The 19968-nt window shown below is 44.3% G+C and overlaps 1 protein-coding gene across 1 annotated transcript; it reads left to right on the forward strand.

Annotated features, from left to right (window-relative positions):
- Nucleotides 1-7069: 7069 nt before the first annotated feature.
- HSP90B1 (heat shock protein 90 beta family member 1) lies at nucleotides 7070-17587 on the forward strand. The gene is made up of 18 exons (XM_084305967.1): nucleotides 7070-7200; nucleotides 7479-7578; nucleotides 8246-8387; nucleotides 8467-8583; nucleotides 8810-9141; nucleotides 10010-10121; nucleotides 10839-10955; nucleotides 12527-12643; nucleotides 13195-13332; nucleotides 13419-13496; nucleotides 13588-13653; nucleotides 13922-14191; nucleotides 14408-14653; nucleotides 14929-15065; nucleotides 15464-15542; nucleotides 15639-15794; nucleotides 16354-16452; nucleotides 17332-17587. The coding sequence occupies exons 1-18, from the start codon at nucleotides 7149-7151 to the stop codon at nucleotides 17359-17361; spliced, it is 2388 nt and encodes a 795-aa protein (XP_084162093.1). The 5' UTR covers nucleotides 7070-7148; the 3' UTR covers nucleotides 17362-17587.
- Nucleotides 17588-19968: the final 2381 nt, after the last annotated feature.

The following is a 19968-nucleotide window of genomic DNA, read 5'->3' on the forward strand; positions in this document are numbered from 1 at the left end:
ACCAAGTTCCCACAAGATGCTTTGGGCCTCCTGGAAATTCCTGAGGCCTGAATACACAGAATGTAACAACTTATCTCCAGGCCCCTCGTCAGACACCTGAGTCCCAAACTGCAGCTTCCGACATGCTGCCTCAGCAGCTGCCTGGTCTTGAAGCTGCCTACACTCTGTCAGCACCTCAGTCTTCATTCTGAACTTCCCAGAGCACTGAAAGTCTCTGGTACTGCCAAATACTTACTGCATCAAGTAGTGATGAACCCAGCTCTCATTCCTGACCTTCTCAAAACAAACCTCCCTCCCTCTTCCCCGTCTTTTCAGTCCAGAAGGGAAGCCCAGAGCATATTTAGTAGATCAAGTTTCAAAAAAGGTGGAGAGTGCTTCCTTGCTTCAAAAGGCAGCCGGTATTCCAAGCACTCAGCCTGCTTTTATCCAGCAAACCAGCGGGTAAAATATTAATCCAAGATGAGAGAAGCTTCAGTTCAATTCATTCTCTGCTTTAGGGTATTCACCTTCCAATCTATCACCACTCTGAATGGTGATCTAAAAATGGTGGGGGCATGAATAAAAGGTTGAAAACATACAGGGAAATTGAAAAATTTCATTGCAGTTGTTCCACTTTCTGTGATGAATGATGATGGATTAATTTGATTGAACATTTTGGTGCCCAAGGCTCCTTCCAGATTTGGTTCTGACTGCTTTCTACACCCACTGCATTTGAGCCTCGAGGCTTTCAAGATGTTCAAGATAATGAAGCACGTATAAAACATACATATTACTCAGGAATGGACACCTTGGATCAGCCCAGTATCTTGTCTCCAACAATGGCCAACTGTGGATGCCCAGGCAAAAATATAAGGACAAAGGAAAATCAGTCAATAAAAGCCCAGACAGTTCCTGATCACATCACTAGGCTCATGGTTCCCGTGCAGAATTGGCTTTTTCCTAAGTCAACAAAGAGGATTCATTGCAATATTAATATTGAGACCATTAAATAAATAAATAAATTGATAAAACTGACAGAGTCTCTCAAGTCCTTAGATAAAATGAAGTACAGTGTCATATTAGAGCTCCTTGGGTTCTGGTCTGATGCTGGTTTATATGCTTTGCTATTTTTGCCTTCCTGTTGTTTCTCCAGAAACCGAAACTAAAATAGGTAAAGTGAGAGCACTGATGTTACCGTAACAATTAAAAGACATATAATCATAGAACAGCTCGGGTTGGAAGGGACCTTAAAGACCACCTAACTCCAACCCCCCTGCCATGAGCAGGAACACCTCCACCAGACCAGGTTGCTCAAAGCCCCATCCAACCTGGCCTTGAACACCTCCAGGGATGGGGCATCCACAGCCTCTCTGGGCAGCCTGTGCCAGGGCCTCACCACGCTCTGAGTGAAGAATTTCCTCCTAACACCTAACCTCAATATCCCCTCTTTTAGTTTTAAACCTGGGATTGCCCCAGCCCAGGTGCAGCACCTTGCACTGTGACTTGTTGAACCTCATTGGGCCCACTTCTCAAGCTCGTCCAGGTCCCTTTGGATGGCACCCCTTCCTTCTGGGGTATCAACTGCACCACTCAGCTTGGTGTCATCTGCAAACTTGCTGAGGGTACACTTGATCCCACTGTCTATATCATTGATAAAAACTTTAAACAGTACCAGTCCCAAGATGGACCCCTGAGAGACACCGCTCATCATTGGCCTCCACCTTGACATAAAGCCATTGACTGACAGAGAACCATTGACCACAACTCTCTGGCTGTGGCCATCCAGACAATTCTTTATCCACCAAATAGCCCACCCTTCAAATCCACCTCTCTAAAATTTAGATAAGTATGTCAAATGAGACTGCTTCAAAAGCCTTGCAGAAGTCCAGGTAGATGACATTGGTTGGTCTTCTCTTACTGACTGATGCAGACACTCCATCATAGAAGGCCACCAGATTGGTCAGGCAGGATTTGCCCTTGGTGAAGCCCTGCTGGCTGTCTTGGATCACCTCTGTGTCTTGCATGTGCTTTGGCATTGCTTTCCGGAGGATCTGTTCCATGATCTCCCCAGGCACAAAAGTGAGTCTCATCAGTCTGTAGTTCCCCAGGTCCTTATTTCTACCCTTTTTAAAAATGGAGTGTTGTTTCCCATTTTCCAGTCACCAGGGACTTCATCTGACTGCCAGGACTTTTTAGATGTGATAGGAAGTGACGTGGCAGTTCCAGCAGCCAGTTCCCTCAGGACCCTGGGATGCATGGTGTCGGGCCCCATAGACTTGTACTGGTTCAGTTTCATCAGGTGGTCTCAAACCTGCTCTTTGCTTACAGTGGGAAGGACTTTGCTCCCCCAGCCCCTGCCTAGAGGTTCAGGGACTGGAGAGACCTGGGAAGACTGAATGTCTGTGAAGACTGAGGCAAAGAACTTGTTGAGTACCTCAGCCTTCTCCATGTCTGTTGTTACCAGCTCTCCCTTCTCATTTATCAGAGGGGGCACGCTCTCCTTGGCCTTTCTTTTCTGGACAATGTACCTGTGGAATCCCTTCTTGTTATTCTTTGCATCCCTTGCCAAGCTCAGTTCCATCTGTGCCTTGGCTTTCCTGATTGCATTCCTGCATATCTGGATGGCATCCCTGTACTCTTCCCAGGCCCCATGTCCCTGCTTTCACCGCCTGTGCATTTCCTTCTTTTGCCTCAGTTTGACCATCAGACCCTTGCTCAGCCTTCCTGGTTGCCTGCCTTCCCCGCTTGATTTCTTACACACGGGGATGGAGAGCTCTTGAGCTCTAATAAAAGTGTTCTTAAGGAGTTTCCAGTTCTGATTAGTTCCTCTTTCCCTAAAGACAGGTTCACAGGGGATCTGATCCCCTAATTCTTTAAAGAGCTGGAAGTTTGCTCCTCTAATGTTCAGGGTCCTGACTTTGCTTTTATGCCTGACCCATATTACTTGCGATCACAAGTTCAGCCAGGGTGTGGTCACTGCAGCATTCCAATGTAGTGTCATTATTAAGGGTGATCCGTGCATTGACAAGCAAGTTTTATAGTTGCAGAGTATTTTGCCATGCTCAGTGGAGAAGAGGAGTGGAAAGCAGGCTTGTGCCTAACTGGATCCAGGACTTTGACCCCTGCTGCAGCCAAGCAAGCAACTCTTTGGATAGCAGCCCACCGTCATCATCCATTGCCAGAGCTCAGAGAAAATACTGCTTTTCTCAGTACCGTTCTTGTGGCATTTGTTGGCGTCATGGACACATACAGTGTTGGTTTTACCAGGACAAGTGTTTCCCTTTCAAGTCAACCTCCAGGGTAAGGAAGATGCTCACTACAGCTCATGGTTTGAAAAGATTCAAAGAAACAGGCCTAAAGATATTTGTATATGAAGATGTAGAATATTTGGTTGAGTAGCCTTTCACCGAACAGGAAGAAAAGAGTTACCCTTTTAGTTAGGATTCTCTGCTCTTAAAACTAGAGCAGGGGTGAAAGCCCTCTTTGGTGGAGATCAATAGTTCTGAGACTAAGTAGGTGGTAGGTAAAAGATGTATTTCTCCTAACCAGAAGGCAGCTGAAGTCAGAAGATGGTAATTTGCTCAACAGAATTTATTGATAAAGAGACAGCAGATAAGAATAATTCATAGCATAAGCATTTAGTAAAGTTGTCAATGTTTATGGACAGAAGTATTTTAATCTTGCCTGTATGTAGTTACTCTTATTATTTTCTAATATCTGAATAATCAGCATGAAAAGCTAATTAATAGCAGTACTTTTTGCTTTAGTCCCAAAAACTATATAGCATCTTAAATATGTGGATATGTCTTCAGTTTGTTTTGTATGTACAATATTTAGTCCCTGAAGCAGAGGTTGCATCTGTTACAGATTTCAGTTTTATGCTGTATTGAAAGAGGCAACATGCTTACAATGCAAACTCAGTGTTTACTTTTATGGTTTCCTTATACTTGCACACATGAACATGTCTGTCCTACGTTAAGTTAGTGGTGGTTCTGCTCACCACCATCAAAAGAGGGTTATCACCTTCTCCTAGCCATAAACTCCTGCTCTTTGCCATGCTCTAATCTGGTGCATGCTAGATCTGATATAAGCTGATTTAATTACAGACTATTTTGCTGGGATGGAGAATTTAATCAGCTCAGCAATGAGTCTGACATATGCCAGAGCCAGTACAGTGAGAGCAGAACTTTTTTACAGATGGAGCCAAGGAAGATTAGCTGGCTAATTTAGCTGGTTAAACCAAATACCCAAAGTTGGATCATATGAACTCCTCAGTTTATCTCTACAGCTATTTCTGGCAAAGTAACACTTCTTGCTAGTTACAGCTTACAGCTGGAATTGCGTAGCTTGCTTCAGCGAGCCAGCTTCTCCTAGGGCAGGTGGGTGAGCTGATACGTTGCACTCAGAGCACTGGAGAGGCTTGCTCTACTGTTTGCATGGAAAAAACACATTACCCATACCATGTTTCTCTTATCACCACATGCCCTCATGTTTTTAGTCGAAAGAGTAAATACAGCACTTAAATACACTTTCAGTCATTATACACACAATCAAGAGTGTGTAGAATTGCTTTACAGGGCCTTTGATGTAGCTAAGTTCTCATCCTGAAGCACTGTTAGGTCTTAGCAGTTACACCTTTACTTTGGTATTAAAAGCTGAAAGGTGATATTCAGGCTTCTTTTGAATATCAGCACAACTAAGATTTTTAAAACTCCTTTGATTTTTCTTAAGCAAAAAGTAAGAATGAATTAAATAAATTTAAGTGGAAATTCTGAGATTTGCTTAAAACATTCACTTGATGATATGTTCGTAGCTTTAAAATTGCTACAATAAACAGTTTTTAGAAGTTTAATATTCAATCGAAGTTATTTTCTTCAATTGCCAACCTCCTTGTAAAGAGGTGAAACTTTCTTTGAGAGAGCATAAGTATGCAGCTGCCTCATTCTTACCTATCACTTTTGTGCTACGTAATACAACTGGGCTTTGAGGAAAGCAAACAGTGTAATCGATATGCAGCAAACAAGGCTAGTCTTGACCTCTAAATTCGAAGCATAGAAACAAATTTATCAGATTTCATGTCTCCTTCAAAAAGTAAAAAATTTTTAAAACCTATATCGTATAATAATGAGTAAAGTAATCAACAAGATTTGGATTTCAACAAACTTAATCTAAAATCTCTGTTGGTTTAGCATAGTCAACAACAGAATTGGTTTGCGTTTCTGCTACTCCAGCTGCCAAAGTTCAAAAAGATTGCAATGAAGCATTACATTTTTCCACTGCCAAGAAAATAACTACTATAATGAAACTGCCACAAAACGTGTTAAGGCAAGAGTTCTGCAGGTTGGAGATAAGTTTACTCTGCAAATATGTATGAACATTAAATGCCTATTCAGTCATTGAGCAACATACCTCCCTCTAGGAACATACACATTATTAGGAAATCAAATCATGAAACTGCTTGTTAGTGAGTTTTAGAAAAGACAAACTTCGTCTGCTTGAGAGTGACAAACCTGTACTTCCAATTAAGTATTTGTAAAGTAATTCTCTGAGTTCAAATAGGCCTTCATGAAAACATGGCAGGTTTTTACATATAATCCTGGCACTGAACCCTCCTAGACATATTTTCCTAGTCATTCTCACAGACATTTCAGCAGAGTAACTTTCTCAGGAAGGCAAAATGAGGCCGTGACACTTCAAGTATCTTATTAACATAGACATACAGGTGCATTAGATTTGATCACTTTGTCAGCTGTCAGGGATGGGAATATCCAGCCTTCTGAACATGAGGCCTACTTTTACTCAAATTCACAGACTGTAGCAGGTTTTCACGTTAAATTCTCTGACATCGTCACTGCAGGAGCCGGGTACGTGCATGCTTGTGGGTCCCACCATGTCAGTGACTCGTGGTGGCAGCTGAGGTGGGCACCACTAGCATGCAGCGGGCAGGGACCCCCGGGCATGAAGGGAACCATTGCTCTCAGCCTTGAGCTGACAATGACGTCCTTCTTCCAGGCACACTCAATGCCACAGCCCTAAGGGCAGGCTGAGGAGTCAGAATAAGAGGGTGGCTGTTGTGATGAGCACCACTAAGCTAGAAAGCACGGGGACCTGCCAAGCGCCCAGCTCGTTTTATCCCAGCTTGCTTTTTGTACCAGGGAGGTTGGAATTGTGTATCGGGAGGAATTTTTTCACGAAAATGGTGGTCAGGGATCGGGACAGGCTGCCAGGGAGGTGGTGGCGTTGGCAGCCCTGGGGATGTTCAGGGGATGTGTGGGCGCGGTGCTTAGAGACACGGGTCGGCGGTGGGTTTGTGGTGGGTGAGTGGTTGGATGTGAGGATCACGAAGGTCTTTTACAAGTTTTTATTTTGTTTGGTTGTTTTTGTTTTGTTTTTTGTTTTTTAAGTGACTCTAGGGCTCCGTGACCCCCACGAACACCGCCTCTCAGGGCCGCGTGAGGAGCAGCCGAGCCCAGCCCAAGCCCCCCTCACAGCCCCGTAATGACGGCCCCGCCCCACCCCGCGCCGCCAGGGGGCGCCTTGTGCCCCCCTCAGGACTACAACTCCCAGCATGCCGCGCGGCGCCACCGCGCACGCGCACCCGCCAGTAGCAAGGGGCGGAAGAGGAGGCCCTCGGGGCTGCCGGGAGAGGCCCGCCGGCGCCGCCACGACCGGAAGCTCCCGTTCCCGTGGCAACCGTGTCCCCGGTAAACATCCCGGGTGTCCCCGGAAGCCGTCGGGGCCGCGCTGCCCACGCGGGGCCGCTGTCACCGCTGCCCGGCCGCGGCCGCGCCCCACGCGGCCGGGGCGCCAAGCATCGACGCCTGATTGGTCGAAAACCCGCCGCCGGCCCCGCCCCTTGAGCCCCTCCGCGCAAACGATTGGCCGTCCGCAACGCCGCCCGGCCAACCGGCGCCGGCCACGCTCCGTCCGCAGGAAACCGCACATGGAAAGCCGCGATTGGCGGCCGCCGCCGCGCGCCCCGCCCCTGCCGGCTCGCCATTGGCGGCGTGTTTGGCGTGGGGCGCCGCCATTGGCCGGCCGCCGGCTGCCCCCCTCGCGCTGCGGCGGGGGCGCCGTTGATAAGGCGGAGGGGGAGGGACGCGGCTGCGCCAGCGGCATCGGCGGCGGCGGGGCCGGCTGGGGAGGGCTGGGCCGTGCTCGTCTCCGCCATGAGGTCGGCCTGGGCGCTCGCTCTGGGCTGCGCGCTGCTGCTGCTGGCCGGTGAGTGCCCCCCCACCACACACAGCCCCTCAGGGCGGCCGCCTTCTGGAACCTTCTGGCGGCGGAGGCTGAGGGGAGGGGGGGTGTGGGGTGTGGGGGGGGGGGGCGCTGGGCCTGCTCATGGCGGGTGGGGGGGGCGCCTGCGTGCGGGTCTGGGCGTTTTTCACCCCCCCAGGAGGTGGTGGGGGTGCAGGGCATGGGGGTGGGGGTGGGGGGCTGGTAATTTGTGTAAGGGCACTCCCAGGGGCTCAGCTTGCTGCCCGTCTCGTCCTGTCCAGCGTCCGTTAGCGCCGAGGAGGTGGATGTGGATGCAACGGTGGAGGATGACTTGGGGAAAAGCAGGGAAGGGTCCCGGACCGACGATGAAGTTGTTCAGAGGTTAGTAGGCGTGGGGTGCTGGGTAAGCGGCTTTTAAAGCATCAGGAGGTTCTCTCGCGTTCAAAAAAAAAAAAATCGGTTTTGGTATCAGGCATGCTTAAACTGGCAGAGCGTGGGGTGTGGGGGTGTAACACGCAAAAAGAAACCCAGTCAGATGTTAAAAATAAAATATATGAAAAGATTGTTGCCTTTTATAGAGAGGTGAGCCTGAAGACTCGGACTCAGAAGTTTTCAACTTGGTTTTGTCCAATATCAGTAGTACTACAAGAACCAATAAATAAATAGGGGTTATTCTTGCACATAACTGCATGTGGCAGGTTAGTGCCCACTGGTTGAATAGCTCTACACCAATGAACTGCTTCAGATCCTCAGATGTGTACCTCACATCGAGCATTGCAGCAGTTGTAATATGCCTCTGTTTTTCCCTCAACTTCATAATAAAATAGTCTTACTTGCAGTCATGGACTTTCACTTGCATTTTAGATTGTGGTTAGGCAGTTGACGATAGCAAGTCTCACAGATCTCATTTGGTCACCACATTTGGGCTATCAGTGTCAGTGGTTTAAAGTTACTGTTTCTCTAGTTAGACCATTGTTGTGGGTGCTAGACAATTAGTGGAAACTGTACGTAGGCAGGGTTATTTGACAGTTTTTCATTATTCTTACAGAGAGGAAGAAGCTATCCAGCTAGATGGCCTAAATGCATCCCAGATTAAAGAAATTAGAGAAAAATCTGAGAAGTTTGCGTTTCAAGCAGAAGTTAACAGGATGATGAAACTTATCATCAATTCTTTATATAAAAATAAAGAGGTTAGTACCTGTATCAGTAGAACATGCTAGAACTGTTCATGTGTGTTCTTGAATTCCTGACAACTGGATTCTGTTTCAGATTTTCCTGAGGGAGCTTATTTCAAATGCTTCGGATGCTTTAGATAAGATACGGTTAATATCCTTGACTGATGAAAATGCTCTTGCTGGTAATGAGGAGCTCACTGTCAAAATCAAGGTAAGAAATGTCAGATATATCGTCTACATCGTCTCTTACTGAAGAGCAGTGGCAGGAATGTAAGAAGACAGTATCATTAGGGTATTCAATTTATTGCCTAATACTGATGCAAATACAAATTAGGACTATGTTAGGATCAAGTCTCCTTAATACTCTTCCGTGATAAGTGTATTAGGTAGTGAGATTTAAAATAAAGTCAAACTTAATCTTTTTCTTTCTTTTTTAGTGTGACAAAGAGAAGAACATGCTTCACGTTACAGATACGGGTATTGGCATGACAAAAGAGGAGTTGATTAAAAACCTGGGTACCATTGCGAAGTCTGGTACAAGTGAATTCTTAAACAAGATGACCGAAATGCAGGATGATAGCCAGTCAACATCTGAGTTAATTGGTCAGTTCGGTGTTGGCTTTTATTCTGCCTTCTTAGTAGCAGACAGAGTTATTGTCACATCAAAACACAACAATGATACCCAGCACATCTGGGAATCAGACTCAAATGAATTCTCTGTGATTGATGACCCAAGAGGAAACACTTTAGGACGTGGCACAACCATAACGTAAGTATTAAGTTTCCTTGGAAAAAATAAATGTTTTGTAGATAAATCTTCCTCACTGGAATATGTGGATGACTTTGGCATTGTGACTACATGTAGCATTTGATTCTTGGAGTATGGATGTTTTCAGTTCAATAGAAACCTCCAAACTATTAACTGCATGCAGAATGTGGACTGGTAATGTAGTGATACAGTTCTTTATTCTGTTAGATGAATGAAAAAAATCAATGAGCTTACTGCCAACTAACTGTTTGCAAGCAACTTCAGATTTTAACAGACTGTAGATTCATTCAATTTCTTGATGCAGTTGTGGTACAACAATGTCTACAGGGTTGTAGAGCCTTCTCTCAGAAACAGGTGACTGTTAAGACACCAGTCAGACTGGTCTGATGCGACTTTGAAGTTAGATGTAGTTTGACAGCCCTATTTTTTTTTTCCACTTTCATGTGCACATAAGTTTCTTTGATCTGGGCTTAGAGGAGCCCTTCAGTCATTTTCAGGACTTCTTTCTACTGAAAGGTAGGGCATTGGCATGCCAATGATACTCAGTGGAAGGAAAACGTTTGTCTTGGTCCTCTGGGTCCAAATGAAGTCAGAATGCATCAAGGTCCTGATCACTGTTAATTTGAGGCCTTTGTTTTGATTTACAGGTGTTGTTATGCCCCCAATTGTTTAAAAAAAGTGATGCCATCTGATTGAAGTAGTCTTAATAGAGATTCAGTTTTTGAAGGAATAGCTGAATATTTGCTAGTTGAGCTGCACTGGAATAATTTTGGGTCACTAGAGCTGCAATAGTGGAAAGATGAGTTTCCTCCAGTGAGACTACTTTAAACTACTAGTCCAACACTCTTACTTGTGTATTTTCTTCTAGCCTTGTCTTGAAGGAAGAAGCATCTGACTATCTTGAGTTGGATACTGTTAAAAACCTTGTCAAGAAATACTCACAGTTCATCAACTTCCCCATATATGTGTGGAGCAGCAAGGTAAGTGCATTCAACAGAGCATTGTACGCTGAGCTGTATTTCATAGCTCAGGGTCTTTCAAGGGCCAGATACTTCAAGAAGGAGGGCATAGTATAGAATTTTTACTAGTCTAACTTTCTAAATTTTTACTGGTTTTGGCTACTCAGATTTAGTAGAAAGGAAGAACTGGCTAGTATTTTGCTAGTTACTTACTACTAAAGGAACAAACTTGTGCTAAGATCACAAACTTTGAAGAAACTTGGTTGTATTAACTCAACTTTCTTTACCCAAAGAAGCAAAACTGAAAAATACTAGGAAGGAATCTTTATTTCACATGCTTCAATTGGTATCTGGAAGCTTTGATAAGCTCTGAAGCATGGTTAGGCATTCTAAATATTGGGCAGCATTTTAACTTTAAGGATTGTTCTTGCAATGTTTTTCTTGGTGTAGCACTAACTTGACATCACCCAGTCTGATTAAAGTTGGTGTTTTGGTAAAGGTGAACTGTAAAGCTATGAAGAACTTAAATTTTAAGTACAGTGTACCAGAGTAGCGAAGGATAGCATGTGGTCATGAAAAATGTGACTGAAAAAACACGTCTGTGGGGAAATGGTTGCAACAGGCAATCAATCTCTCAGCACTACTTTAACTTGGATGATTTAGGCCACTTGAGAGAATAGTTACCTGGCAGGTACTTCTAGTAAGTAGTCTAAACACCACTTTGAAATGTCTACTTAGACAGAGACTGTTGAAGAACCTGTAGAAGAAGAGGAAGCAAAAGAGAAGGAAGAAACAGATGACGATGAAGCTGCAGTGGAAGAAGAAGAGGAGGAGAAGAAGCCAAAAACGAAGAAGGTAAGCTGTTTCAGACTACATGCGGTCTTCTAAGTCATGTCAGATATTCAACAGCTTTCATAGTCTTCTAGAGGAGTGTTTGCAAACAGTCTCACTCTACGCCGGCCCTACTACAGGCAGGGAGCCCGCCGGCCCTACTACAGGCAGGGAGCCCGCCGGCCCTACTACAGGCAGGGAGCCCGCCGGCCCTACTACAGGCAGGGAGCCCGCCGGCCCTACTACAGGCAGGGAGCCCGCCGGCCCTACTACAGGCAGGGAGCCCGCCGGCCCTACTACAGGCAGGGAGCCCGCCGGCCCTACTACAGGCAGGGAGCCCGCCGGCCCTACTACAGGCAGGGAGCCCGCCGGCCCTACTACAGGCAGGGAGCCCGCCGGCCCTACTACAGGCAGGGAGCCCGCCGGCCCTACTACAGGCAGGGAGCCCGCCGGCCCTACTACAGGCAGGGAGCCCGCCGGCCCTACTACAGGCAGGGAGCCCGCCGGCCCTACTACAGGCAGGGAGCCCGCCGGCCCTACTACAGGCAGGGAGCCCGCCGGCCCTACTACAGGCAGGGAGCCCGCCGGCCCTACTACAGGCAGGGAGCCCGCCGGCCCTACTACAGGCAGGGAGCCCGCCGGCCCTACTACAGGCAGGGAGCCCGCCGGCCCTACTACAGGCAGGGAGCCCGCCGGCCCTACTACAGGCAGGGAGCCCGCCGGCCCTACTACAGGCAGGGAGCCCGCCGGCCCTACTACAGGCAGGGAGCCCGCCGGCCCTACTACAGGCAGGGAGCCCGCCGGCCCTACTACAGGCAGGGAGCCCGCCGGCCCTACTACAGGCAGGGAGCCCGCCGGCCCTACTACAGGCAGGGAGCCCGCCGGCCCTACTACAGGCAGGGAGCCCGCCGGCCCTACTACAGGCAGGGAGCCCGCCGGCCCTACTACAGGCAGGGAGCCCGCCGGCCCTACTACAGGCAGGGAGCCCGCCGGCCCTACTACAGGCAGGGAGCCCGCCGGCCCTACTACAGGCAGGGAGCCCGCCGGCCCTACTACAGGCAGGGAGCCCGCCGGCCCTACTACAGGCAGGGAGCCCGCCGGCCCTACTACAGGCAGGGAGCCCGCCGGCCCTACTACAGGCAGGGAGCCCGCCGGCCCTACTACAGGCAGGGAGCCCGCCGGCCCTACTACAGGCAGGGAGCCCGCCGGCCCTACTACATTCTTAAGGTTTATACAGTGAGCTTCTCAAAGCAGTACTGGATTAAATAAACAGAAACTGAGTGGTTTAAATTGAACATAGTCTTTGCTGGGATGTCTTTTTCAGTGTGGTAGAGGAAGAGTAATCATGACACTTGAGTGAATATGAAATGTGCACAGGGTACACTGAAGTGTGGACTTGCGTTCTGTTGCCATGTGCTTATTGCTAATACATACATTTTTTGACATTATCCAGGCCACTCTCTAATTTAGTTTGTTGATTAGAAATGCGTATTTTTCTAATGCTGTTTTAGGACTTTATCCTCAGTGGAGATTCTGTAATGGACTCAAAACCTGAATTAAAGAACGCATCTTTATTCTTGTGTTTACATGCCTAGGTTGAAAAGACTGTCTGGGATTGGGAGCTCATGAATGACATAAAACCAATCTGGCAGAGACCGTCTAAAGAAGTTGAAGAAGATGAATACAAAGCTTTTTACAAAACCTTTTCCAAGGTAAGCTGTAAGCTTCAAAACTCTTCCAAAGCAGTAGGCTTGCTGTAGTATTTTTTTGTTGTGTAAACAACACTGAGTGCTTTGTTCTTAAGAATAAATTGCTGCCAGGAAGAGGACTGAACTGAAAGTTTTTTCTGTGAGGTGTAGCATTCAGCTAGGAGCTGCTCTCTTCTCCAGAGAGAAATTTAAAAAACTGACAGGGAAATTTTAATGTAGTTTAAGAGCGTCTGTGTTTGTGTTGTACATGATAGGAAGAAACTGTGTGTTTCTACAAAACCCTATTTACAAGTAAAGACAGTCTTAATATGACTTAAGAATATCTTACTGTGGTCTTGGCATCGCCTTGGTTGGCTTTAAAAAAGGGAAGCATCTAGTAGTTCTTAGAAGATATCTTCTGTGCGAGTAACTCAGTAGAATCTAGAAACTTTGGTTCTTTAAATCATGGTTAGGTAGCTTAATTATGTAATAACTTGCAAATTCATCTTATAAATAGAAGAACTGACTTGCCAATACTTTGCCAACATAGACTTAAATGAGATTTCACTTCACAGGAACATGATGATCCAATGGCTTACATCCACTTCACTGCTGAAGGGGAAGTCACTTTCAAATCAATCTTGTTTGTTCCTAATTCTGCTCCACGTGGCTTGTTTGATGAATATGGATCTAAAAAAAGTGATTTCATTAAGGTAAGACAAGCAAGTGATTATTGCTATGGTTTTCTGTTTAAAAAACAATAATCCATAACCTGATCATTGTTCTTTCTGTAATTCAGCTGTATGTTCGAAGAGTGTTCATCACTGATGACTTCCATGACATGATGCCCAAATACCTTAACTTCGTTAAAGGTGTTGTAAGTATTAAAAAAAAAAAAAAGTAAGTAAGACTTAATTTTTATTTCCAAATGCTGCTAGCTATACTTAGAAAATTTCTTCTTCAATTAGGTGGATTCTGATGATCTTCCTCTGAATGTATCTCGTGAAACACTTCAGCAGCATAAATTGTTAAAGGTAAGATAGTTGGTCCTGTCTTTAATTGGGGGCACATCCAAAGTGAGTAAGTAGATAAGTCAAGACACTTACCATCTAAATCTTAACTGTTTTAAATATTGTTAGGAGTGTGAAAGTAAAGTATTGGTAACCAAGCATTGCTGTTTTCAGACTAGTTTTGTTTAAGTCAGAACACTTGAGTGTCCTGATCCCGTTCTTTGCAGTGAGGCTGAATTGAGGGATCTTTCAATTGCACATTGCTGCAACTCTGTATTACTGCTTTTTCTAGGTGATCAGAAAGAAACTTGTTCGTAAAACTCTTGATATGATCAAGAAAATTGCAGAGGAAAAATACAATGACACCTTCTGGAAAGAGTTTGGTACTAATGTCAAGCTGGGAGTTATTGAGGATCACTCCAATCGTACACGACTGGCTAAACTTCTTCGCTTCCAGTCCTCTCATCATGAAAGTAACCTTACAAGCCTTGACCAGTATGTGGAAAGAATGAAAGAGAAACAAGACAAAATATATTTCATGGCAGGTGCCAGCAGAAAGGAGGTAAGTGAGCAGGGAAGGAAAAAAATATTACTGCTATGGTTTTATGGTACAATAAACATCGTGAACTGCCTGTACTTGCTGTAAAGCGTGGTGTAGCCATGGTCATGTTACTACAGTTCAGTTTTCCTTGTGTTAATATTTGTAAAATAGCAGTACAATTCTCAGTAGCTGCTGGTATCAGTGTTAAACTGGTATCTTGGTCTGTCCTCATTATAGGCTGAGTCCTCACCGTTTGTTGAACGTCTTCTGAAAAAGGGCTACGAAGTGATCTACCTGACTGAACCTGTAGATGAATACTGTATTCAAGCTCTGCCAGAATTTGATGGCAAGAGGTTTCAGAACGTAGCAAAAGAAGGCGTTAAGTTTGAAGAAAGTGAAAAATCTAAGGAGAGTCGAGAAGCCCTGGAAAAGGAATTTGAACCACTCTTGAACTGGATGAAAGACAAAGCCCTGAAGGACAAGGTTAGAAATATTTAATGCTTGTTTGTAAATGCTGCTCTTGTTCATACAAAGCCTTGCAAATTCTGGGGATGTGGAGCTGACTATAACTTCTTGGTCTGTTCTTCTCTGGATAAAGAAGTGTTTTAACACCTTTACTTCAGGAAGGCAGTGAGTTAGAATGTCACCTTAGAGCTTTCATAAAATACTGAAGTGGCCATGTGGTGGTAGCAAATTTGAGCTGTTTAATTCCCTTGAAGAGTTGTTCCTTGAATTAATATCGAGGCTTTTTTCTGCAGATTGAAAAAGCTGTGCTCTCTCAACGTTTAACCCAGTCTCCATGTGCACTTGTGGCTAGTCAGTATGGATGGTCTGGTAACATGGAAAGAATCATGAAAGCTCAAGCTTACCAAACTGGGAAGGACATATCTACAAAGTAAGCTTTCAGATAGCAGCAAATGTGAAATGCAGTTGATAAATCTTGGTTGGTGTGGGCACAAGAAGCTTCCATGTGGTTCAAATGATCCTCCATAATTTAAGGTCATTTCTAAATAAGCTGCAACCTCTATAATAGTCACTGTTTCAAAGCCTGTTAGGTAAAAGTCTGCTTACTGAGCAATACTTCTCAATACTTGTCAGTAGTATTTGCATCTGTCATTTGGTGACAAAAGATGAACTATCACAATAACTTGTATTTTTAGAGGATCACTAATACTGAAGCAGGGATGGGGGGGTAACAAGGTTACTCAGTGTTCTTGAGTTTAAAGGGGTACCTGGGTCCCATTCTTCAAAACTTAATGATGTGACTATTCCTGTTTCTTCTATTCTTTCCAGTTACTATGCTAGCCAAAAGAAGACATTTGAAATAAACCCCAGGCATCCACTGATCAAAGACATGCTGAGGCGAGTTAAGGTAAATAAGTAACAGTAGTGAAATGCTGACTGCAAAGCTGTCAGTGCAGCCTAATTAACAGCTGTGTTTGTGGGTTTTTTTGTGCTTCCATATTAGGAAAATGAAGATGACAAAACAGTTTCAGATCTTGCAGTGGTACTGTTCGAAACTGCAACTTTGAGATCAGGATATATGTTACCAGACACCAAAGAATATGGAGACAGAATAGAAAGGATGCTTCGTTTGAGTCTAAACATTGACCTGGATGCAAAGGTTAGTTGCCAACAACTTGTAACTGATGAAGTAGATATTTAAATCTATTAAGATGTAACTGCAGTGGTGTAGATTTGCATATGTACCTAGTTTCCTATACTGAAGTGGTGTCAGGAGCCTGATCCAAGTTTCTGTCTGGGAAAGTGATGAGCTGATGAGCCTTTCGTGCTTGTATCCTCTTCCACTGCCACTGCTCTTTGCAGTTGAGTGGGATTCTACTCTTCCATTATGCTCTTTTCAAGTATTGCTGTCTTTAAGTGGTGGTTCTATGGGAATAAATTAGGGGCAAGATAGATGCATGTGCCCACTTCACAAATGGAGAAATTCATAAGTTGAGTATAGGTCTTCCCTCGATGCTGTGCAAGAACTTAGGCTGGTATTCTGCTAGGGGAAATACAATAATGTATTAGTGCAAAAGAGAATCCAGTTTCTCCTTCAGGTAACCTGGAGCACGTTATGAACTGATAGTACCATAGCCTGTATTTAGCTAGTCTGTAACTAGCAAACATTGTAAGCAAAACTTTGAATGCATAGTGAGGTGTTTATGACCTTCCCACAGGTGGAAGAAGAACCTGAAGAGCCTGAAGATGCAGCTGAGGAGGCAGAGCAAGAAGAAGAAGAGGTGGATGCTGATGCTGAAGACAGTGAAACACAGAAGGTAAGATCTCAAGTTTGATTATTCTTCATTCTTTTATATCTATGTGCAGCTTTACCTGGTGCTTCCTGACAACAGATTTCTTCACCTAGCGTTCTGTGACCATAGCTGTCAGTGTAAAGGGTTTTCCCTCCAAGAAAAGCTTGGAAAAACACCTACTGCACAAATCTTTATTCCGTATCAAGTTTCTTTATAAGAAGAAAAAAACAGGTGTATTCAGGGTTTGGAGCTAAATTAAGTTAAAGATATTGTAATGAGTGCCCTGTGGCAAAAAGTAGTAGTAAATCGCTTACCATGAGCTTCCTATTACCTTTTCACTTTCCACAGCTTGTGGGCAGTAGTCTCAACAAATTGGCCATCAAGTACTGTGGTTTCTCAGTGATGTTAACTTGTAAGTTACTGTGAAGTCCTGACTGGACCTGCTTGCTTAGGCTGCTTTTGGAAGAGTCCTGTAGCAGTACATCTTGAGACTAATAAAAATACAAAGCTTTTAGAGATGTATTTGCCTACTACTATCTGTCAGATCACGGAAGAATACATTGAAGAACAATACTTACCGTATTGTAAATAATTATATTAGTTTTGATGCTATCACTACTGCATTTACAGAGTAGTATAACCCGTGTGATAGCAATAAATAAGGGAGCAAAGTTATGGGATGTTTACTAATACTATCCCTGAAAGGTAACTTAAAGTATTAAAGATAGTAAACTAAATTTGAGTGGACTGAAGTTTTGTTTTTTCAATGTCTCTTCAGAAGTTATATCACTTCTGTTAGTGCTTTGGGAAGTATCAGCAGTCTTTCAGTTCATCTGAAACAGCTTTTGTAACCTTTTGCACTTTGAAAAAGCAATGTTCTGATTCTCTTGTTTGTCTCCACAGGAATCCACAGATGTGAAAGATGAACTGTAAACTGCACTTGCCTACCATCCTGCATTGGAGGGCTAGGAAGGGATGTGAATTAGGTTTTGTTTTTTTCCGCTGTAAGAGGTTGAGGGATGGTGTGGGGGTTAAGGGCAGAGGAGATTTTTTTTAAGTTGACTTTTCTAAAACATTCCTCATGAATGTAAATTTGTATTATTTAACTGACTTGGTGTAAAATCTTGTCATGTACAAAATAAAATGTTCCCAAACACCAGTAACTCTAAATTTTACATAGTAAGCTCCCCTCATCTTAAAGAATTAAAGGGGTTGTCTTGAGTGTTCAGGTCCTTTGTCCAACAGGGAGTTTGCTGTCCTGAGGTTGTTCCACACTGGTACAGCCGCACAGTCAAAAACATGCTTAAGGCTGGGTTTTGTGTTAACAGATGTGCTGTGCTGTTCAGTCCCAAGTATACCTGGCATCTAAGAGTTCTACTGAAACTTGTTTGTGTGGAATAAGTATTCAGGAAATTTTATAGTACTGACATCTTAAAGATGAGAGGGCATTTAAAAATAAGTGTTGGAATTGAAAGTCCTGCTGGCAATGTTTAAAAAAAAAAAAAAGTGGGTTTGTAGCAGGCTTTCTGAAATATGCTTAAAATACAGGGGCACTGGATGTGACTTTACTGCACTTTACAGAACAGGCAGTGGTAGCTATTGCAGCTGAGTTGAGCAAAAGCTTGTCCTTTCATTAAAAGGTTGAAGAATAGCTGGAAGTGATTTACTCTCTGGGAGCCTATCCTTATCCTCCACTGTAGTAACCCTGCCTTTAACTCAGGTAGCTTTCCCAACAGCTGCAGTAGTCCTTTCTCCATTTTTTCATGTGGAAGTTTTTTGCTGTTACAGTTCCTCTTTAATGCTATTATTTCTGAACTTTTTAGCTCTTGTTCTATGTCCCTACTGTGACAAATCACTGTACCTACTTAAGCTAATTCAAGCCACATCTGTTGACACCAAATGGAATACTGTGTAATGTAGACAAGTTGGACACGCCACTGTCTCTTCTACTTCCTGCATTAGTTTTGTGGTTGCATGAAGCACTGTTTTCTCACTAGTGCCTCTACTTCTGAAACAAATTTTCACAGAGTTGGCAGGAAAGGTTTACATTGATTCTTCATTTGCCTTCTGTGAAAGTACATAGAGTTGTTGTCTAAGTACTGTTCCTACTTGAGAACCACTCTTGTTAACTAGGCAGGCAAAAGAGTGAACTTCAAATCTTATGATCTTAGGTGAAATCACCTATAATTGGGTGAAGACACCTAAACACTGAGGTGAAAAGCATGTGTTCCCGTTTACTTTTACTAGCCTGTGTTGCCCAAAAACTTAATTAGGGTTTATTTGTGGGCATAGAGTTTATTAAAGTATGCTGTTTAAGACTGCCTGGAAAATGAGCTTAATTGGGGTGGGGGTTCACTGCTGAAGCATCTTTAATACACAAAGTTGAGTTAGGAGTGGTCCAACTCTTGAGTTGTTTAGCAGGTAGCAGTATCAGCTGTAATAGCAGCAGTCCTTTGTTAGTAAGTTCTTGAATAGGGCAAAAGCACCATTTTTAAGGCATGTGTTTTGTAGCAATTAACTATTTCTAAGGTTTTCATTTAACATTTCCTAAAAATAACTTGCAGTGTTCCAGGTTCGCTATATAAAGCTTGAAATATGAAGTAAATCCTTTAATGCATTAAAAGTACGCATGCCCATCTTACCTATGCTTGACCAGCCTGAGTAGCAGGTGTGGTTTAGGCCCGCTGTCTGGTTTTGCAGCTCAGAAACCTGGTAGGAATGTTACTGGAGGTGTAGGCTTGTTTGCTGTGGAATCCTTTTCTGTTTATTCCTTACAAACTTTAAACCACCTTTTGCTCTGTCCCATGGCTGGAGTTCTGAAGGCATTGATGGGTTACAGGATGCCCTGTCTGCTTCAGTGTCAAAAATAAAGAGCACACTTTGGAGTCATGCTTTGTGCTTCTTCATCTTCCTCAGCTGAGGCTATCATGTGCAGCACGGCTGTGGTCCAGCTGCTTTATTTACCCTGGAGTGACAAGTGTTTGCTATTAATAGGCACAAAGATGCAGCTGTAGCTTTTTGTCAACTCTGAAACAGTGTCACTGCTGGAAGAAGGGTCTTGCAGTCATACTGAGTTGGTTTTTTCACTCCTGTAGTTGTTCTGATTCAGGGCAGTAATTGCTATTCAAACCAGGCACAGTGGTGGCTTTGCTGCCACGAGGTGGGCACTCATGAGTGGTTTCCCCCAGTGCTAAACCATGCTCCTTGTTGCTCAGTTTCCGCTATAAGCAGGATGCATTTGGAAAAATGAAGCTGAATTTGTGATTAAATTTGCTGCAACCTTTAGATCTGAAGTCAGTCAGCAGCAAAATGACAGTCTGATAAACTGTAAGTGAATCAGGTAAGGGTTGGTGAATCCTGTCCCTTTAAAGAGAAACCACTGTGGGTTTCAGTTATCCCTATTTAGAATAAGAACAAAATACTGCCAAAGTGTCTCACCTACCTTCAATAAGCTGTTACCTGGCTCTCAAAGCTGTTGAAGTGTACAGTTACCAATCTAACCACTGATAGGTGCAGCAAAGCACAAATTGCCACCAGCAC

The sequence above is a fragment of the Netta rufina genome (assembly GCF_964035555.1).
Source record: "Netta rufina genome assembly, chromosome: 1".
NCBI lineage: Eukaryota > Metazoa > Chordata > Aves > Anseriformes > Anatidae > Netta > Netta rufina.

Coding starts and splice junctions, on each gene's coding strand:
- HSP90B1 (XM_084305967.1), top strand. CDS start 7,149: ATGAGGTCGGCCTGGGCGCTCGCTCTGGGCTGCGCGCTGCTGCTGCTG. Junction 9,142..10,009: donor GGACGTGGCACAACCATAAC/GTAAGTATTAAG, acceptor ATTTTCTTCTAG/CCTTGTCTTGAAGGAAGAAG. Junction 13,333..13,418: donor AAAAAAGTGATTTCATTAAG/GTAAGACAAGCA, acceptor TCTGTAATTCAG/CTGTATGTTCGAAGAGTGTT.